General features: G+C 39.6%; 2 protein-coding genes across 8 annotated transcripts in view; one reads left to right on the top strand and one right to left on the bottom strand.

Annotated features, from left to right (window-relative positions):
- BABAM2 (BRISC and BRCA1 A complex member 2) overlaps nucleotides 1-13777 on the top strand; it is a 491572-nt gene that overhangs the window by 4796 nt on the left and 472999 nt on the right. For 2 of the 4 annotated variants that reach the window (XM_079940869.1, XM_079940870.1), the window contains exons 3-4: nucleotides 11967-12036; nucleotides 12971-13062. The gene's annotated coding sequence lies outside the window, so the exon portion shown is untranslated. Of the gene's footprint in view, nucleotides 1-11966; nucleotides 12037-12488; nucleotides 13063-13777 lie in introns of those variants that run through there. The other 2 variants (XM_079940873.1, XM_079940872.1) reach the window with 2 other exon arrangements.
- RBKS (ribokinase) overlaps nucleotides 1-13777 on the bottom strand; it is a 74080-nt gene that overhangs the window by 24743 nt on the left and 35560 nt on the right. For all 4 annotated transcript variants that reach the window (XM_079940881.1, XM_079940882.1, XM_079940879.1 and 1 more), the window contains 2 exons: nucleotides 13145-13236; nucleotides 7816-8004 (listed from right to left, as the gene is read on the bottom strand). In XM_079940881.1, the coding sequence (XP_079797007.1) occupies nucleotides 7816-8004; nucleotides 13145-13236 (281 nt within the window). The remainder of the gene's footprint in view (nucleotides 1-7815; nucleotides 8005-13144; nucleotides 13237-13777) is intronic.

Genomic DNA, 13777 nt, shown 5'->3' with positions numbered 1-13777 from the left:
GCTAATTTGGCTCCTTTGTGAAAATAATGCCCAGTTTGCCCTTTGAGAAAGGATATCACCTATCTTACTTGCTAGATGTGGCTCCAAATAGTTTTTTGCTATGTCCCCAAATCATCTTTACTCCAAATTTCAAAGTAATACGTGAAAAATACAGGTTTATGGAAAAATGCAAACAATTCAGAAGAATATGGAGCAGAATGCAGAGGTCCTCCTTTTCAACACTTTCCTATCCCCCATCCTGTTCCCCTTCCCATGAGTAATGGGAAAGTTTGGTGGTTTTGTTTGTTTTGGATTTTAAATTATACTTTTACTTACAGATAGCTAGGCTTATTTTATTTTATTTTTAAATCAATGGTACCATACTATTATCATTTGACCTTCTCCTACTGATGATTATGTAGACCTGTCTAATCGATTTTTTGGTTATTACAAACAAAGCTGAAATAAACATTCTTGTACAAATATTTATATATGTGAACACTTCTGTAGGACAGATTCTTAGAAAGAGATATACTGGGTCAAAGGGAAAACGTATTTTAAAAATTGGTATTGTCAAATTACCTTCCAAAAACATTCTATGAATTTATACTCCCACCAGAACTATATGAGAGCATGTGTTTTTCCAATTTGTTTGGACTTTGACATTATCAGTCTTTATTTTTTGTTGACCTGATGGGCAATGAAGGGAATCTCACTGTTATTTTGATTTGCATATTCCTAATTTCTTGTAGGGTTGAACAGTGTCTCATTTCTTTATCTTTCATATTTCTTCTTCAGTGAATTGCCTACTTACTTTATTCTAAGGAAATGTTTCATTTATTTTTGGGGATGTAGAGCCTTCCCATAATGACACACATTAATCCTCTGCTGTTGCAAATATTCAAGTTTGCTGTTAACAGATATTCCAAAGTACAGATATTCAAAATTATGCATAGAAAAATCTAGGTGGATTTACACTAAAATGTTAACAGTGGTTACATCTAAGTGATAGGATCATGAATATCTGACTTTTTTTTTTTTTGCGGTACATGGGCCTCTCACTGTTGTGGCCTCTCCCGTTGTGGAGCACAGGCTCCAGACGTGCAGGCTCAGCGGCCATGGCTCACGGGCCCAGCTGCTCCGCGGCATGTGGGATCTTCCCGGACCGAGGCACGAACCTGTGTCCCCTGCATCGGCAGGCGGACTCTCAACCACTGTGCCACCAGGGAGGCCCCGGACTTTTTTATACCTTTCTGTGTTGTCTGCTCTTTTCTCCTCTTGAACACTAACCATGTATTAATTTCATGAGTAGAAAGTAAAAAAAATAATAGAGTGACTGGTGGGGTAAAGGTGATGAAGGCTCTCAAAGCAATTCTAAAAGAGCATTTCGCAAGGTACTTTGAGTATTGGCAGTATCAGTATATACTTAATTCTCCTAAGTCAAAATTTGAAGGAAACAACAGTCACTTCTTGGATAATAAATTGATATGGAGATACAGTTAGTCTTATTATTTTATAGTTACCTCTTTAGCACCGAAGATTCTATCATTCTTTACCCACTGTATTTTATGGCCCAACCCTTTCTGAAGTATTGGCAATCAACAGTGAGGGGCACTCAAACATTTTGGCTATAACAGAAGCTTCTGGACAGAAATGTGCAAAATCTCTATTCAAGGACAAAATGGCTACTGAGCTACAAAGTCCCCTCAGCAACTCCACCAATTATTAACAAATGCAAGGAATGTACATGTTGATCAGAAAGAAGGAGGTGGGAGAAAGAAAGAATGGTTTGCTGGGGAACCACAGTTTAAGGAGCGTCACAAAGACTACCTCTGGCAGTGCCATGGGAGACCTGGTGAGTACTCAGTCCTCTCAGCAAGACTGTGGCTCAGCAGGAAACAGTGTCTGAGTTTGCCGGAGTTGAGAAACATCTTTTGAGAGCACCTAAATTCAATCGTTCTACTTACATCTGACAAAATTAGTTTGGCTTTCCAGTGGCCAGGTGGCTGGGGATGGGAAGAGGGTGTAGGCTGGGGGGAAGGTCACACCAAGATGGAAATAATGGCACTTCGGATGTTGGATGACTGAACTGTCATTCTGGATGGTACCTCAGAAGTGGATTAATGGGAGCCTATGCTTGTGAGCAGCCTGGATGGCAGAAGGCCAGACCCCAGGATGGGGGGAATACACCAAGGAGGAGTTACCTTGGAAAACTGTGGGTAATCCACTAGCCCCAGCAATCACCCTGCCCTCATGAGTGCTTCCACGCCAACTGGGACTGAAATGATTCCACTTCCTACTGGTGCAGTCTCTAGTTTGGAGCTGCTTCTCCAGCCCCAAGTTGTCCCTTGGGGACATCCATGCAGCTGGGCTGATGCTGCCTCATGCCTCACCAATAACCGTGAATACTACACGACTCAAATGCAATGGATAGAAAGAAAGAGGAATAAAAAATAGGGACAATGAGTCCCCCCTGCCCCTTGCCTTTGATTACTCTGGCTTTACATATCCTGAATTATGATGATTTATTACAAAGTGAGTGATTCTTGAGAAGATAGATTTAGCTTAGGGGCTGAATTCTTGAAATTAAGAGTGTCAGTGTAGACTTTAGGACTTAACCATTTACATGAGGAAATTTATAAATCAGGAATTTTACAGAGCTTATAGGCCAAGGATAATTAAGGTTACAATATATCACACTATCACAGTAATCCTAAAGTGTCACCATGCTTATATGTGTGTAACTCTGACTATGGAGCGAATATTCAGTGCAGTCATGGACACAAGAAGGCAAAGCCCCTGACCTTCAGGCTGCAAGGACTTGAGTGAGGACATGAGCGCCAGAGATGGGAGAAGAGACACATCTGTCATGTCTTCCAAACTGAGCCGAGGACATCTGCAGCTACTGCCACCATCTCACTTTAGTACAAGGGGAAAAACAGATGTAAAAATAGAGGCGATATATCCAACTATTAACACTGAGGCAAAACTGGATATAGCAGTCTGCAGAGGCACAGCGTAGAGCAGGCGATGGCTCCCGCTAGGGCAGGCTGTCTCCAGTGGACAACGTGCCAACTAACTAAAGAGGTTTCCACCATCCATGCCAGTATGATTGGCAAATAAAAACTGGCTATATTTAGGTTGCACAGCAGGATTGTTTTGTGAAGGTGTAACATCATAAGGGATGAGGAGGAGAAAAGAGAGAAGGTTACAAACTGCCTGAGAGCAAGTGACACCCTCCTGACAGGAAAGGGAAGGAGCCCATCTGTTGAGAAGAAAATGCCTCCCTGGGAGTTCCTCACTCACCAGGTGAATTAGCTCCTCTTTACCAGACTTATGAAGAAGCTGAACAGTTGTGTGCAGGACAGGCAAGAATTTTAATAATGAGTGCTGGATGAGAGGAGAAAGACAGCATGAAAAAGCTGAGGGAGACTACACCCAGAAAATAACTACCCTTGTTTCCTGTGTCACCTCGCTTCCACTGGGGGGATGTTAAGCGCCCAGTCAGTAGATTCAGTACAGCAATTAAGTAGAAGATTCTTTATCTAGAGAGTATCCACTCATTAGTGAAATGCCTTTTTGTTCTTTTTGTTTGTCCTTTGTCTTCTCAATTGAGATATCATACACATACCCTAAAATTCACCCTTAAAAAAGTGCACAATTCAGTGGTTCTGAGTATATCTACAAGGTTGTACAACCATCACAACTATCTAATTCTAGGACATTTTCATCAGCCCAAAGAGGAACCCTGTGTACATCAGCAGTCACTCCTCATTCTACCCTCTCTCCAGCCTCTGCTGTCAATTTACTTTCTGTTTCGATAGATTTACCTACTCTGGATATTTCATATAAATGGAAGCATACAGTATGTGGCCTTTTATATCCGACTTCTTTCACCTAGTGTAATGTTTTGGATGTTCATCCATGCCGTATCATGTATCAGTATTCCTTTTTATGGCTGAATAATGTTCTATCATATGTATATACCACAATTTGTTTCTCCATTTATCTGTTGATGAAAATTTGGTTTGTTTTCAATTTGGGGCTATTATGAATAATGCTGTGTGAACATTTGTGTATAAGGTTTTGTTTTGTGTAACATATGTTTTTTTAATTTCTCTTGGCTATATACCTGGAAGTAGAAGTGCTGAGTCTGTTGTAACTCTAAATTTAACTTTTTGAAGCACTTCCAGAGCATTTTCCAAAGTGGCTGTACCATCTTACATTCCTATCAGCAGTGTTTGAGGGTTCTGATTTCTCCACATCCTAGTCAACAGTATCTGTTTTTGATTATAGCCATTCTAGTGGGTGTGAACTGGTATCTCATTGTGTTTTGCCTTAAAAAAAAAAATCGAAGCCATCTGTATTCATAGTTTAAAAAGACAAAGCTTAAAGTGTAAATGGCCCATCCCTCTCCACTCCTATTTCTATGAGGCAAATACTTTAAATTCTTTTACTGGTTTCTTCTGATTTTATCTTCTATTTCTGGTAGTATGCTTATACTGTTGTCTTTTAAAAAAATCTGTTTTAGATATTATCTCTTGAATTCCAACAATGGAAGATGAGCATTTAATTCTCTTATCTTCCCCTATGTGCACACAAATACACACTCACTTTATCTTTCCATTTTCACAGTATGATTATAATCTCTATTTTTGGTTAAATCAATAATTGGCACTTACATTGTTATGACTATGCATTCATAGCCATGTGGTGTACAAAATTTATATTTACTTAACCATACCTTTTCCCCTTAGATTCCAGATGACCTAGAGGAAAAAATTTGCTTTTTTTAAAAATTTCCTCAGTTTTCTACATATTAATTACTACTTCATCCTCAAATTCTACAAGAGCTAAAAATCTTTGTGCATATTCAAACACACTGGATATCTGGATATTCCACTATTGCTTTCTTTTTCCTTTTTTCTTTTTTGTTTCCGGGAGACGTTCCTTCCAGAGCCCGCCATGCTCCTGCTCTACTCTGAACTGACGGGGCACGGGCTTCCTGCATAGCTATTGTCCTGGAACTTTCCTTCATTGTCACTGACTTCTCTCTTAAGTTGCATCACCTGTTTCCTGGATCTCATATCTTCCTGTCTTAGTTTTATCCCAGTTTACAATAGCATATCTTCCAGTAGCTTCTTTATTCCTCTATTCCTCCATTACCGTCTTGTTTTTGTTAAATATTTTCTAGTGTACCATTTTAATCGTCTTGTTTCTTTTAGGTGTTTTTTTTTTTTTGGTTCTTTTCTTAGTGATTGCACTGGTGATTCCAATTAACATCTTAATCTAGTTTAGATTAATACTAACTTAATTTCAATAGCATACAAAATTGTTTGTGGATGCTTTCATGCTACCACGGTAGAGCTGAGTATTTGTAGCAGAGCATGTATGCATATGGCCTGTAAAGCCTAAAACTTTACCATCTGGCCCTTTACAGAAAAAACCTGCTGATCCCGATCCAGCGTCCTGATCTTCCCGATCCCATTTTCTCTCTCCTGCCTCCAAGCATTAAGCAATCTGTTCTCTCTGAACTCTCACTGTGTTTCACCTTTCCTGAAACCTAGAAATTAACTGCAAGTGCTAAGGAACCAAATGAAAGAGCACAAAACTGTATCAGCAAAGTGTGAAAACCTCCTTGGTGCACATCGCTGTACATAAGATGCTCAAAGTTATAATCCATCATGATCTGTGAAATCCAATCCTTCAACATGAAATTACTGAGGATTATTACTACTGATTCAAATTTGAACAGTTCCAAGGCCAGTTTCTCCATCACTTAATCCTATGCCCAAGCAGTGCGTTTCTACATGAGTGTTCTGTGGTGGGCATGGGTGGTTTTACTCTGATCAGTATCCATTTCCCATCCTCTTATGAGAGTTCTTTGATTTTTATTTGACACTGGGGATGGGGGCATGATGTGAGGCACAGTGTGAGTAGGGTGCTGCCAGGGACCACCACCTGGAGGGCACCTGTCTGAGCTCAAAGCCCACCAAAAGGCAAGCAGAGCTGACAGAGAGAGCGTGAGCAAGTGAGTCTTCATGACACGGTTTAGCTTCTGCGTTCTGCCGTACCTTCGAACCTTCCACTTATGTGCACCAAATAAATCCCTTGTTCTGTGTAAGCCATTTGAGTTGTGTTCCTGGTGCTTATGAGCAAAAGGAGTCGTGACTGACACAGACTTTGAAAGCAGAGGCTGAGCCACTTCTGGGCAGTCACAGAGGTCCAATAGCTTCATGAGGACCCTTCGTTTTATTTTTAGCAAAAGAAGAACAAACTCTTCTGCTTTAGTTCAGGACCTGGAATAGTTTTAGTCCAATGCAGGATTGACTTCAGAACTAATAAGGAATCTCTCAAATTCAGGTTACTGTCCTTGACAAAACAGAAAAACTAATGGTTTCAGAAATAAATAAATATGATGAGAATAACATCGCCAAGTATAATTTATCAAATTCCTGATAAAACACATTTTAAAAGGCAATCAGGGGCTTCCCTGGTGGTGCAGTGGTTAAGAATCTGCCTGCCAATGCAGGAACACATGTTCGAGCCCTGGGCCGGGAAGATCCCATATGCCATGGAGCAACTAAACCTGTGTGCCACAACTACTGAAGCCCATGCGCCTAGAGCGCGTGCTTCACAACAAGAGAAGCCACCGCAGCAAGAAGCCCACGCACTGCAACGAAGAGTAGCCCCCCGCTCGCCTCAACTAGGGTAAGCCTGCATGCAGCAATGGAGACCCAACGCAGCCAAAATAAATAAGTAACTTAAAAAAAAAAAGACACACACACACACACACACACACAAAGGCAATCAGGATGTAATTTCATGTAATAAAGCATTCCTTGCACTTATCTATTTCAATGCATATTCTTAACTAAAACTTCATCAGATGCCCTTAGGCTTCTTTTTTTGATAAATGACCCACATTTTAAAGTCTTTTCTAAGCAAAGAAATAAACATATTTTATAAATAATAATATGTCAGTTTCTTATAGGTAAAAACTCTAAAATTTTTATTCTTCCTCAACTCTAATTTCTTGTCCTTGATGTTTACTTACTTTTCTAGTCTAGGCCATAAGCAAATAACTTTTACTTCCCCAGCTTTAGAGGAACCCTGAGCCTTTTTCTAACTTGTTTCCTTTTCATCCCTGCTCTGTAGCCGTGACTTGTCCACTTAACCTGCTTGTCCTTAACATAGCACCTCACACAAGTGTCTTAGTTTTGAACCTCCAGCTCTGCTACTTCCTTACATTAGGATCTAGAGCAAGTTTCTAAATCTGTAAAATGAGGATAATAATAGTACCTGCCTCATATGGTTGTTGTAAAGATTAAATGAGAGGTATGTGAAAGAGACACAGTAAGCACGTAGTAATGCTATTATTACTACAATATAATAACCAGTGGTCCTTGTGATTTCATTCCACGCAAGAGGCTTGTAAGACCCAGCGATGTGTTTATTGTTTAAAATCTAGGCCCCATGAGGGCAGAGACTTTGTCTTGTTCATCACTATATATATGCACCTAATATATGACTGGCATATAATAGGTATTTAATAAATATTTAATGAATGAATGAATATAGGTAATATGGTTATAATTTTACTGATATTCCAATTTTATGGATGAGAAAACTGACTCAGAGAGGTTAAGTGACTTGTATAAAGTCCTACAGTGGGTTAGAAAAGGTTAAGATACAGTTCTCCTGCCTGATTGTCCGCTTCCCCCATATTACCTCTAAGGGCCTCTACTGCATGATCCAAAAATTCAGGTACAGTATCTTAGTTACTAAATGACGATTTTCAAGGGACAAAAAGGATTCTGAAATTGAAAAACCTACCGTAGTATCCACAGCCTTGACATTCTCTGTGGGAATGTGCTTTGGGACAGGTTCTTTCTGTGACATCATCACACATCCTTCAGCACCTAAGGTGATGATTACAACCTGGCAGCCCCTTTCCATGAGCACCAACGCAGCCTTCCCAGCATCCGAGGGGCTACTGACCTCAAGGCTGGTCAGAATCTCAGCCTGAAATACATACAAAAAGAAAAGAAACTGTGGTGAGAATAAGTAACTGGGTCTGCTTCTAGATTAGATCTGTTTTTCGAGGCGATGTCTCCCTTCTTTTTCATAACAACCAATGCAGTGGGGAACTTTGGTAGATACTGGCTCAGGAAAATAAATAAAATAAAACAATAATAACAATGACAACAAAAAAGCTATAAAAGACATTCTTGGGACAACTGGGGAAATTTGAATGTGGCCTGAATATCAGATGACAGTATAGAATTACTGATAATTTTCCTAGGTGTGATAATGGTATTGTGGTTCCTCTTAGGAGATGCAAGCTGAAGTATTTAGGGGTGAGGGATCATGCCTACAACTTTCAAACAATTCAACCAAAACAAAAATAAATACACACAGGGGAGAGGGGAAGCCAGTGCAGCAAAATGTTAACAACTTTTTTGGTGGAGAGGATATGAGTATTCACTGTATTGCCCATTCAGCTTTTCCTTATTTGTGATGATTTTCATAGTAAAGAGTAAGGAGGAACAAAGAGAGTTTTACAAAAGAAATAAGGGAAGTGAGGAGGGAGGAAAAGAAGAAAGGAAGGGGCCACTGCCAATGATTTTTGGTATAAATCATACCCATAAATTTCACACTTAAATTCTTTTAGGCTTCTCTTGGGCCATAATGCCTTTTGCATATTACTAGTTTGCAGACCACTCATTTCTTTTGTTTTGCTTGAGCAAATGGAAGCAGAGTAGGAGAGGCTCTGATATACAGCAGAAAAAGCAATGTGCTGATGTTCAGAGACCTCCACTACTCACTAACTCTGGAAACTTCCCCAAGTCACATAAAGTCTGTAAAATGTAGGGCTTGGACAGGATCAGTAGTTTCCTCCTAGAATATAAAAAATCCTCTGGATGAAGTAGGGGTGAGGGGCTGCAGCCCTGCTTCCTCATCCCCCAGGTACCCGCCCAGCATCTCCAGGGAACCTTTATGGTTCTGGGATTGGCAGCTGAAAATTCACTGGACTAGATGCATTATATGATACTTTTTGACTTAGAAAGCTTATAACCAAATTTTGTCTTTTCTCTAATACAGTTTAATCACATACTGTCTCTTCCTAAGAATGGGTATATCCCTTCCTGTGCTTGCTCTGAATGTGCCCAGACTAACCCTTCTTGGTGCCTGTAAATCATCCCACAGTGTCTGCTCATTCTCGGTGTCAGTCTTCCCAGGAGCATGTGTTTCGTTAACTTGACCATGTACCCCCCAGCCCCGCCCTTACCATCTTTTCCATAGACCCTCTCTTTCAGTCTGTGTGGGTTATACTGTGAGGCCACTTTCTTTTTTCTTTTTATAAGTATTGCATTGATCTTCATTACTGGGATATTTGTGTTGAGTTGGATAGTTTATTTTCAGAAATATCAATTTCTTCTGGTTTTTAAAAACGTTTTAAACAGCTATTCTTTAATGAAAAATCTTGAACATGAAAAATAATGCACAAACACTCATGTACCTACCACCCACCTTTAATACATTTTACTTTATTAAATTTTACTTTATTTGCTTCCAGTAGTTTTCTTTAAAGAAGTTAAATGATATCTTCCATATATATTATTTAGCATTGTACTTTTCACCTTAACATTTTAAAATTTGTGTTGATATATGTAGCTTTCTAAAAAAACTGCACTGTATTCCATACTGCAGATATATGCTACAGTTTAAACAAAATCTGTTTTCTTTTTCATGGACACTTTGGTTTTTTCCATTTTCCCCTTTTACAAGCATGTAATCCTTTTTCCTCTGGCTATGTAAAAATATTTTTATCTTTATTAAACCCCTTGATTTTATGCAGTTCCACTAAAATGTATGTTAGCAGAAAGTTATATTTATTTATCTTATGCGGTACTTTTAACACACTTCTGATCTTTTGAGAGCTCATGCCTTTTCTCAGTTCTAGAAAACTCCTTGCAGTTTTCCCTCTAACATAGCTTCTCTTCAGTTCCCTCCGTTCTCTTCTTCCTTCATTCCAATTTGACACATGTTGAAGCCTCTCAGGCTGCTAACTTCCTCTTTAACAGTTAAAACTATTTTTCTTTCCATGCTATTTTCTAGGTGAATTGAGTTTTCTACCTCCAGGTGAATTGATCAAGATTCTCTTTCAGTTCATGTCTGATGTTTATCTTTCTAATGAGTGCTTTAACAATTTTTCAATGACTTTTTCATTTTCAGGACTTCTAATTGGTTGGTTTTCATATTCACAGACTGTTTTTCTGTTTTTCTTTCACAATTTCTTCTCCTTTTTTAAAGAATGAGAATCTTAATCATACTTATTTTAAAGTCTTTTTGCATTGTTTTATTATTTGAATTTCATCTTGGGCAAATTTCTCTTCAGATTGTTGATTTTGCTGGATCTCTAGCAGCAGTACATTTCTTCATCTGCAGGCTCACTCTGCTCGCAGTGAGTTGGAGAGTCTGCACATTTCACTCCAATCAGGTTTATCCCTGCCTTTCTAGTGGTTTTACAGCTGCATCCACTAGGTCCCCAAGGGTCTCTAAACAAGAGCCAGGTGTTAGGTCGGCAACAGAGAGTTCCTGTTCTGGGGGGTACTGGCACTAACTGCCAATCCAGTCACTATGTCATCAGTTGGCTTGGTTTTCTTCCTGATCAGAGGCAGGCTCTCTGTCCTCCTGTCTCTGCAGGTTGGGAGCTTTCTATATGTTATAGCCTCAAGCAGCAGGCATAGCAGCTTCTTCCACTCTTTTTCCTTAGCAGGGAAGCCTTAGCCCAGCATCTCTGGTTTCTAGCCTGGGCACTGCTCCAGTCTCCTATGAGTGGCACACTTGCAGTGCCCATTACCCATGGGAGGCAAACTTCCACACACCTATGCCAGCTTCTGGGACTGGAGTACAGCACACCCAAGGCTGGATCTCTGTGATTCTGTTCCATTTCTGATCTGTGGAGTTATTTATCTTGTTTTTGAGCTTGTGAGTATATTTTCATTGTCTCTTTTAGTATTTATATATCAATGGTTTGTGTGTGGCACAGAGGGAATATCTTAAAGCATGAATTTACATTGTTATCATGATTAGAAGTCATCTATGAGAATGTTAAGCTTTAAAAATTTTTCTTTTTTCTATTACGTTTTTTAAAATTAATTTTTATTGGAGTATAGTTGATTCACAATGCTGTGTTAGTTTCTGCTGTACAGCAAAGTGAATCAGCCACACATATACATATATCCACTATGTTTTAGATTCTATTCCCATATAGGTCATCACAGAGTATTGAGTAGAGTTCCCTTTGAGATCAATTTCCTTAAAGACCAGAGTTCATTCATTTATTCATTCATTCAATAAGCATTTACTAGGTGCCAACTCTGTGCAGAGTACAATATAACAGATGATAATTTCTAAAGATAACTATCAATATATATCACATCATACATGCTCTTTTCACACTGTGACAGTGACAACCTTCTATTGAGAGGTGGGGTACCAGGGTGGACTTTCCTACGTCAATCAATAGAGTGGGCCAGAAGAGATGCTGTGTGACTTGCAAAGCTAAGTCATAAAAGCCACCATGTCTTCTGCCAGGCTCTTGCGCTCTCTCTCCCTCACCCCTTCTCAGGAGACTGTATCTTGTTGGAACCTCGCTTCCATATGGTGAGGAAGCCCAGGCCACAAGCAGAAGCCATGTGTAAGTGTTCTGGCCAATGGCCAGCATCAACTAGCAGGCATGTGAGTGAAAGAAGGTTCAGATGATTCCAGTCTTTGAGTCTTCCAGATGAGACCCCAGATATCGTAGAGGAGAAACAAGCCATACTGTGTCCTGTCTCAATTCCTGATGCACAGATACCATGACAGACAAGAAATAATTCCTGTTGTTGTAAGCTACTAGATTTGGGGGTAATTTATTATACAGCAATAGATAGCCATTGGGATACAACAGTGAATAAGAGATGTCTGTTCTTTCCCAGGAGAAGACAGAGGTATTGAACAAGCAGTCCAAGCTGTGATGAGTGTTTGAAGAATCATTAGAGATGCTCTGTAAGTATCTAGCAGGGAAATCTAAGCCAGTTTGGCATGGAGGGTAATCTAACTTCTTATTGTGAAATGGTCACTCTCTCCAGCAATTCCTGTTTCCTAGCACAATGCCTGGCCATGGTGGTTGCTCAAAAATATTGCATAACCTATTGTGGCTTCTTAAAATTAGCTTCCTTGTTGCAGTCTTCTTTCTTATTTCCTTTATGTTCTGAGAGATGAAGTTAATAAAAAGGCAGGTCAGGAAATCCTAGAAACCTTCATTCAGCCTTTGCACCAAATGAAAAACTAATAGTTCGTTAATTATAAACTTTCTCTGTATGTTGCATTGTATAATATGTCTTGCCTCCCGGTGTTGGAGGAGAGTGCTGGTCTAATACTGTTTGGCCTATAAGAGGGAAAATATTGAAATTTTCTTTCTAAAATGCTTTAGAATGGCACAATATGAATATATTGATAGAGATTTTATGCAGATATATACATTATGACCCTCAGGTGGACTGAGACGGTGCTCCCCTAACAGAGTGGCCACCAGGGCTTCCCATGCATCAATGGAGAACCTCTGTCTGTCCACCAGTGTAATCACAGGGTCCTCACAACAGAATGCAAATGCTCCAGTGTTGTACATTAGTTAGCACTGCTTGATAAAACATAGGACTCTCAGTTATACTTGACTTTCAGATAAACAACAAATAATTTTATGGTATGTTTAGTATATTATTCCTTATTTACCTGAAATTCAAGTTTAACTGGGCATCCTGTATTTTTGTTTGCTATCTCTGGCAACTCTAATACTAACAGTAATTAGCCCATACAATATGGAATGATTAAAAAAGAAAACAGAAACTAATAGTATGAGGGCAGGGTGGGGACTAAAATTAGCTGAGGTTTGATAAATGCCCAATTATGGGTATGACTCAGGGAATCCTTTTTCTTCTAGGACTCACTAGTTTCCTTTTTTCTACATCCCAGTCATCCAAAAAAATCTGTTTTCATTATGCCCAAGAATTCACATGCAGTCAAGTTGATGAGGTAAGTCCTGATTCTTTGCTTTATCCACGTACATGAAAGTCTTTTGGTTTCTCAAGGAATCAGCAAAACCTTCCATCCTTACCTCACTTTCATTGCAGCAGAACACATCTGAGAGAGTGTAGAACTGGGGGTCTAGGTCAGCAATGGCAGGCGCTGGGTTGAACAGTGTTTTTACTACAAAGGAGTGAAAAAGGGGTTCAGTGGTTATCGTTTTTAACATGGTGCATTTATGGACATTGAGTAAGGGAAATCCCCAAGTACAACCATTTTCTCCATTAGATTAAAAATCAGGGCTTCCCTGGTGGCGCAGTGGTTGAGAGTCCACCTGCCGATGCAGGGGACACGGGTTCGTGCCCCGGTCCGGGAAGATCCCACATGCCGCTGAGCCTGAGCGTCCAGAGCCTGTGCTCCACAACGAGAGAGGCCACAACACTGAGAGGCCCGTGTACGGCAAAAAAAAAAAAAAAAAATCAACTTAGTTACAGATGTAGAAAAGTCTGGATCCTCAATCTCTGTGATAGCCTAGTAGCAATTCCTTGTTATGTCCATTTGCTCTACTTTTTACTTTACAACATTTCAGCTTCAAGGGCAAGCATCAATATTTACAACTAAGGTGATTACCAAGTTATGGCAAAGGACAACAAGAACATTAAAGAAAAATTTGAATGTTGTGGCATGAAAGGACATGTATAAATGTGAACATGCAGGCTGGTGA

Source organism: Stenella coeruleoalba, assembly GCF_951394435.1.
Source record: "Stenella coeruleoalba genome assembly, chromosome: 13".
Lineage (NCBI taxonomy): Eukaryota > Metazoa > Chordata > Mammalia > Artiodactyla > Delphinidae > Stenella > Stenella coeruleoalba.
The sequence above is the reverse complement of the archived record's forward strand: the minus strand, read 5'-3'. Positions and strand labels throughout refer to the sequence as shown.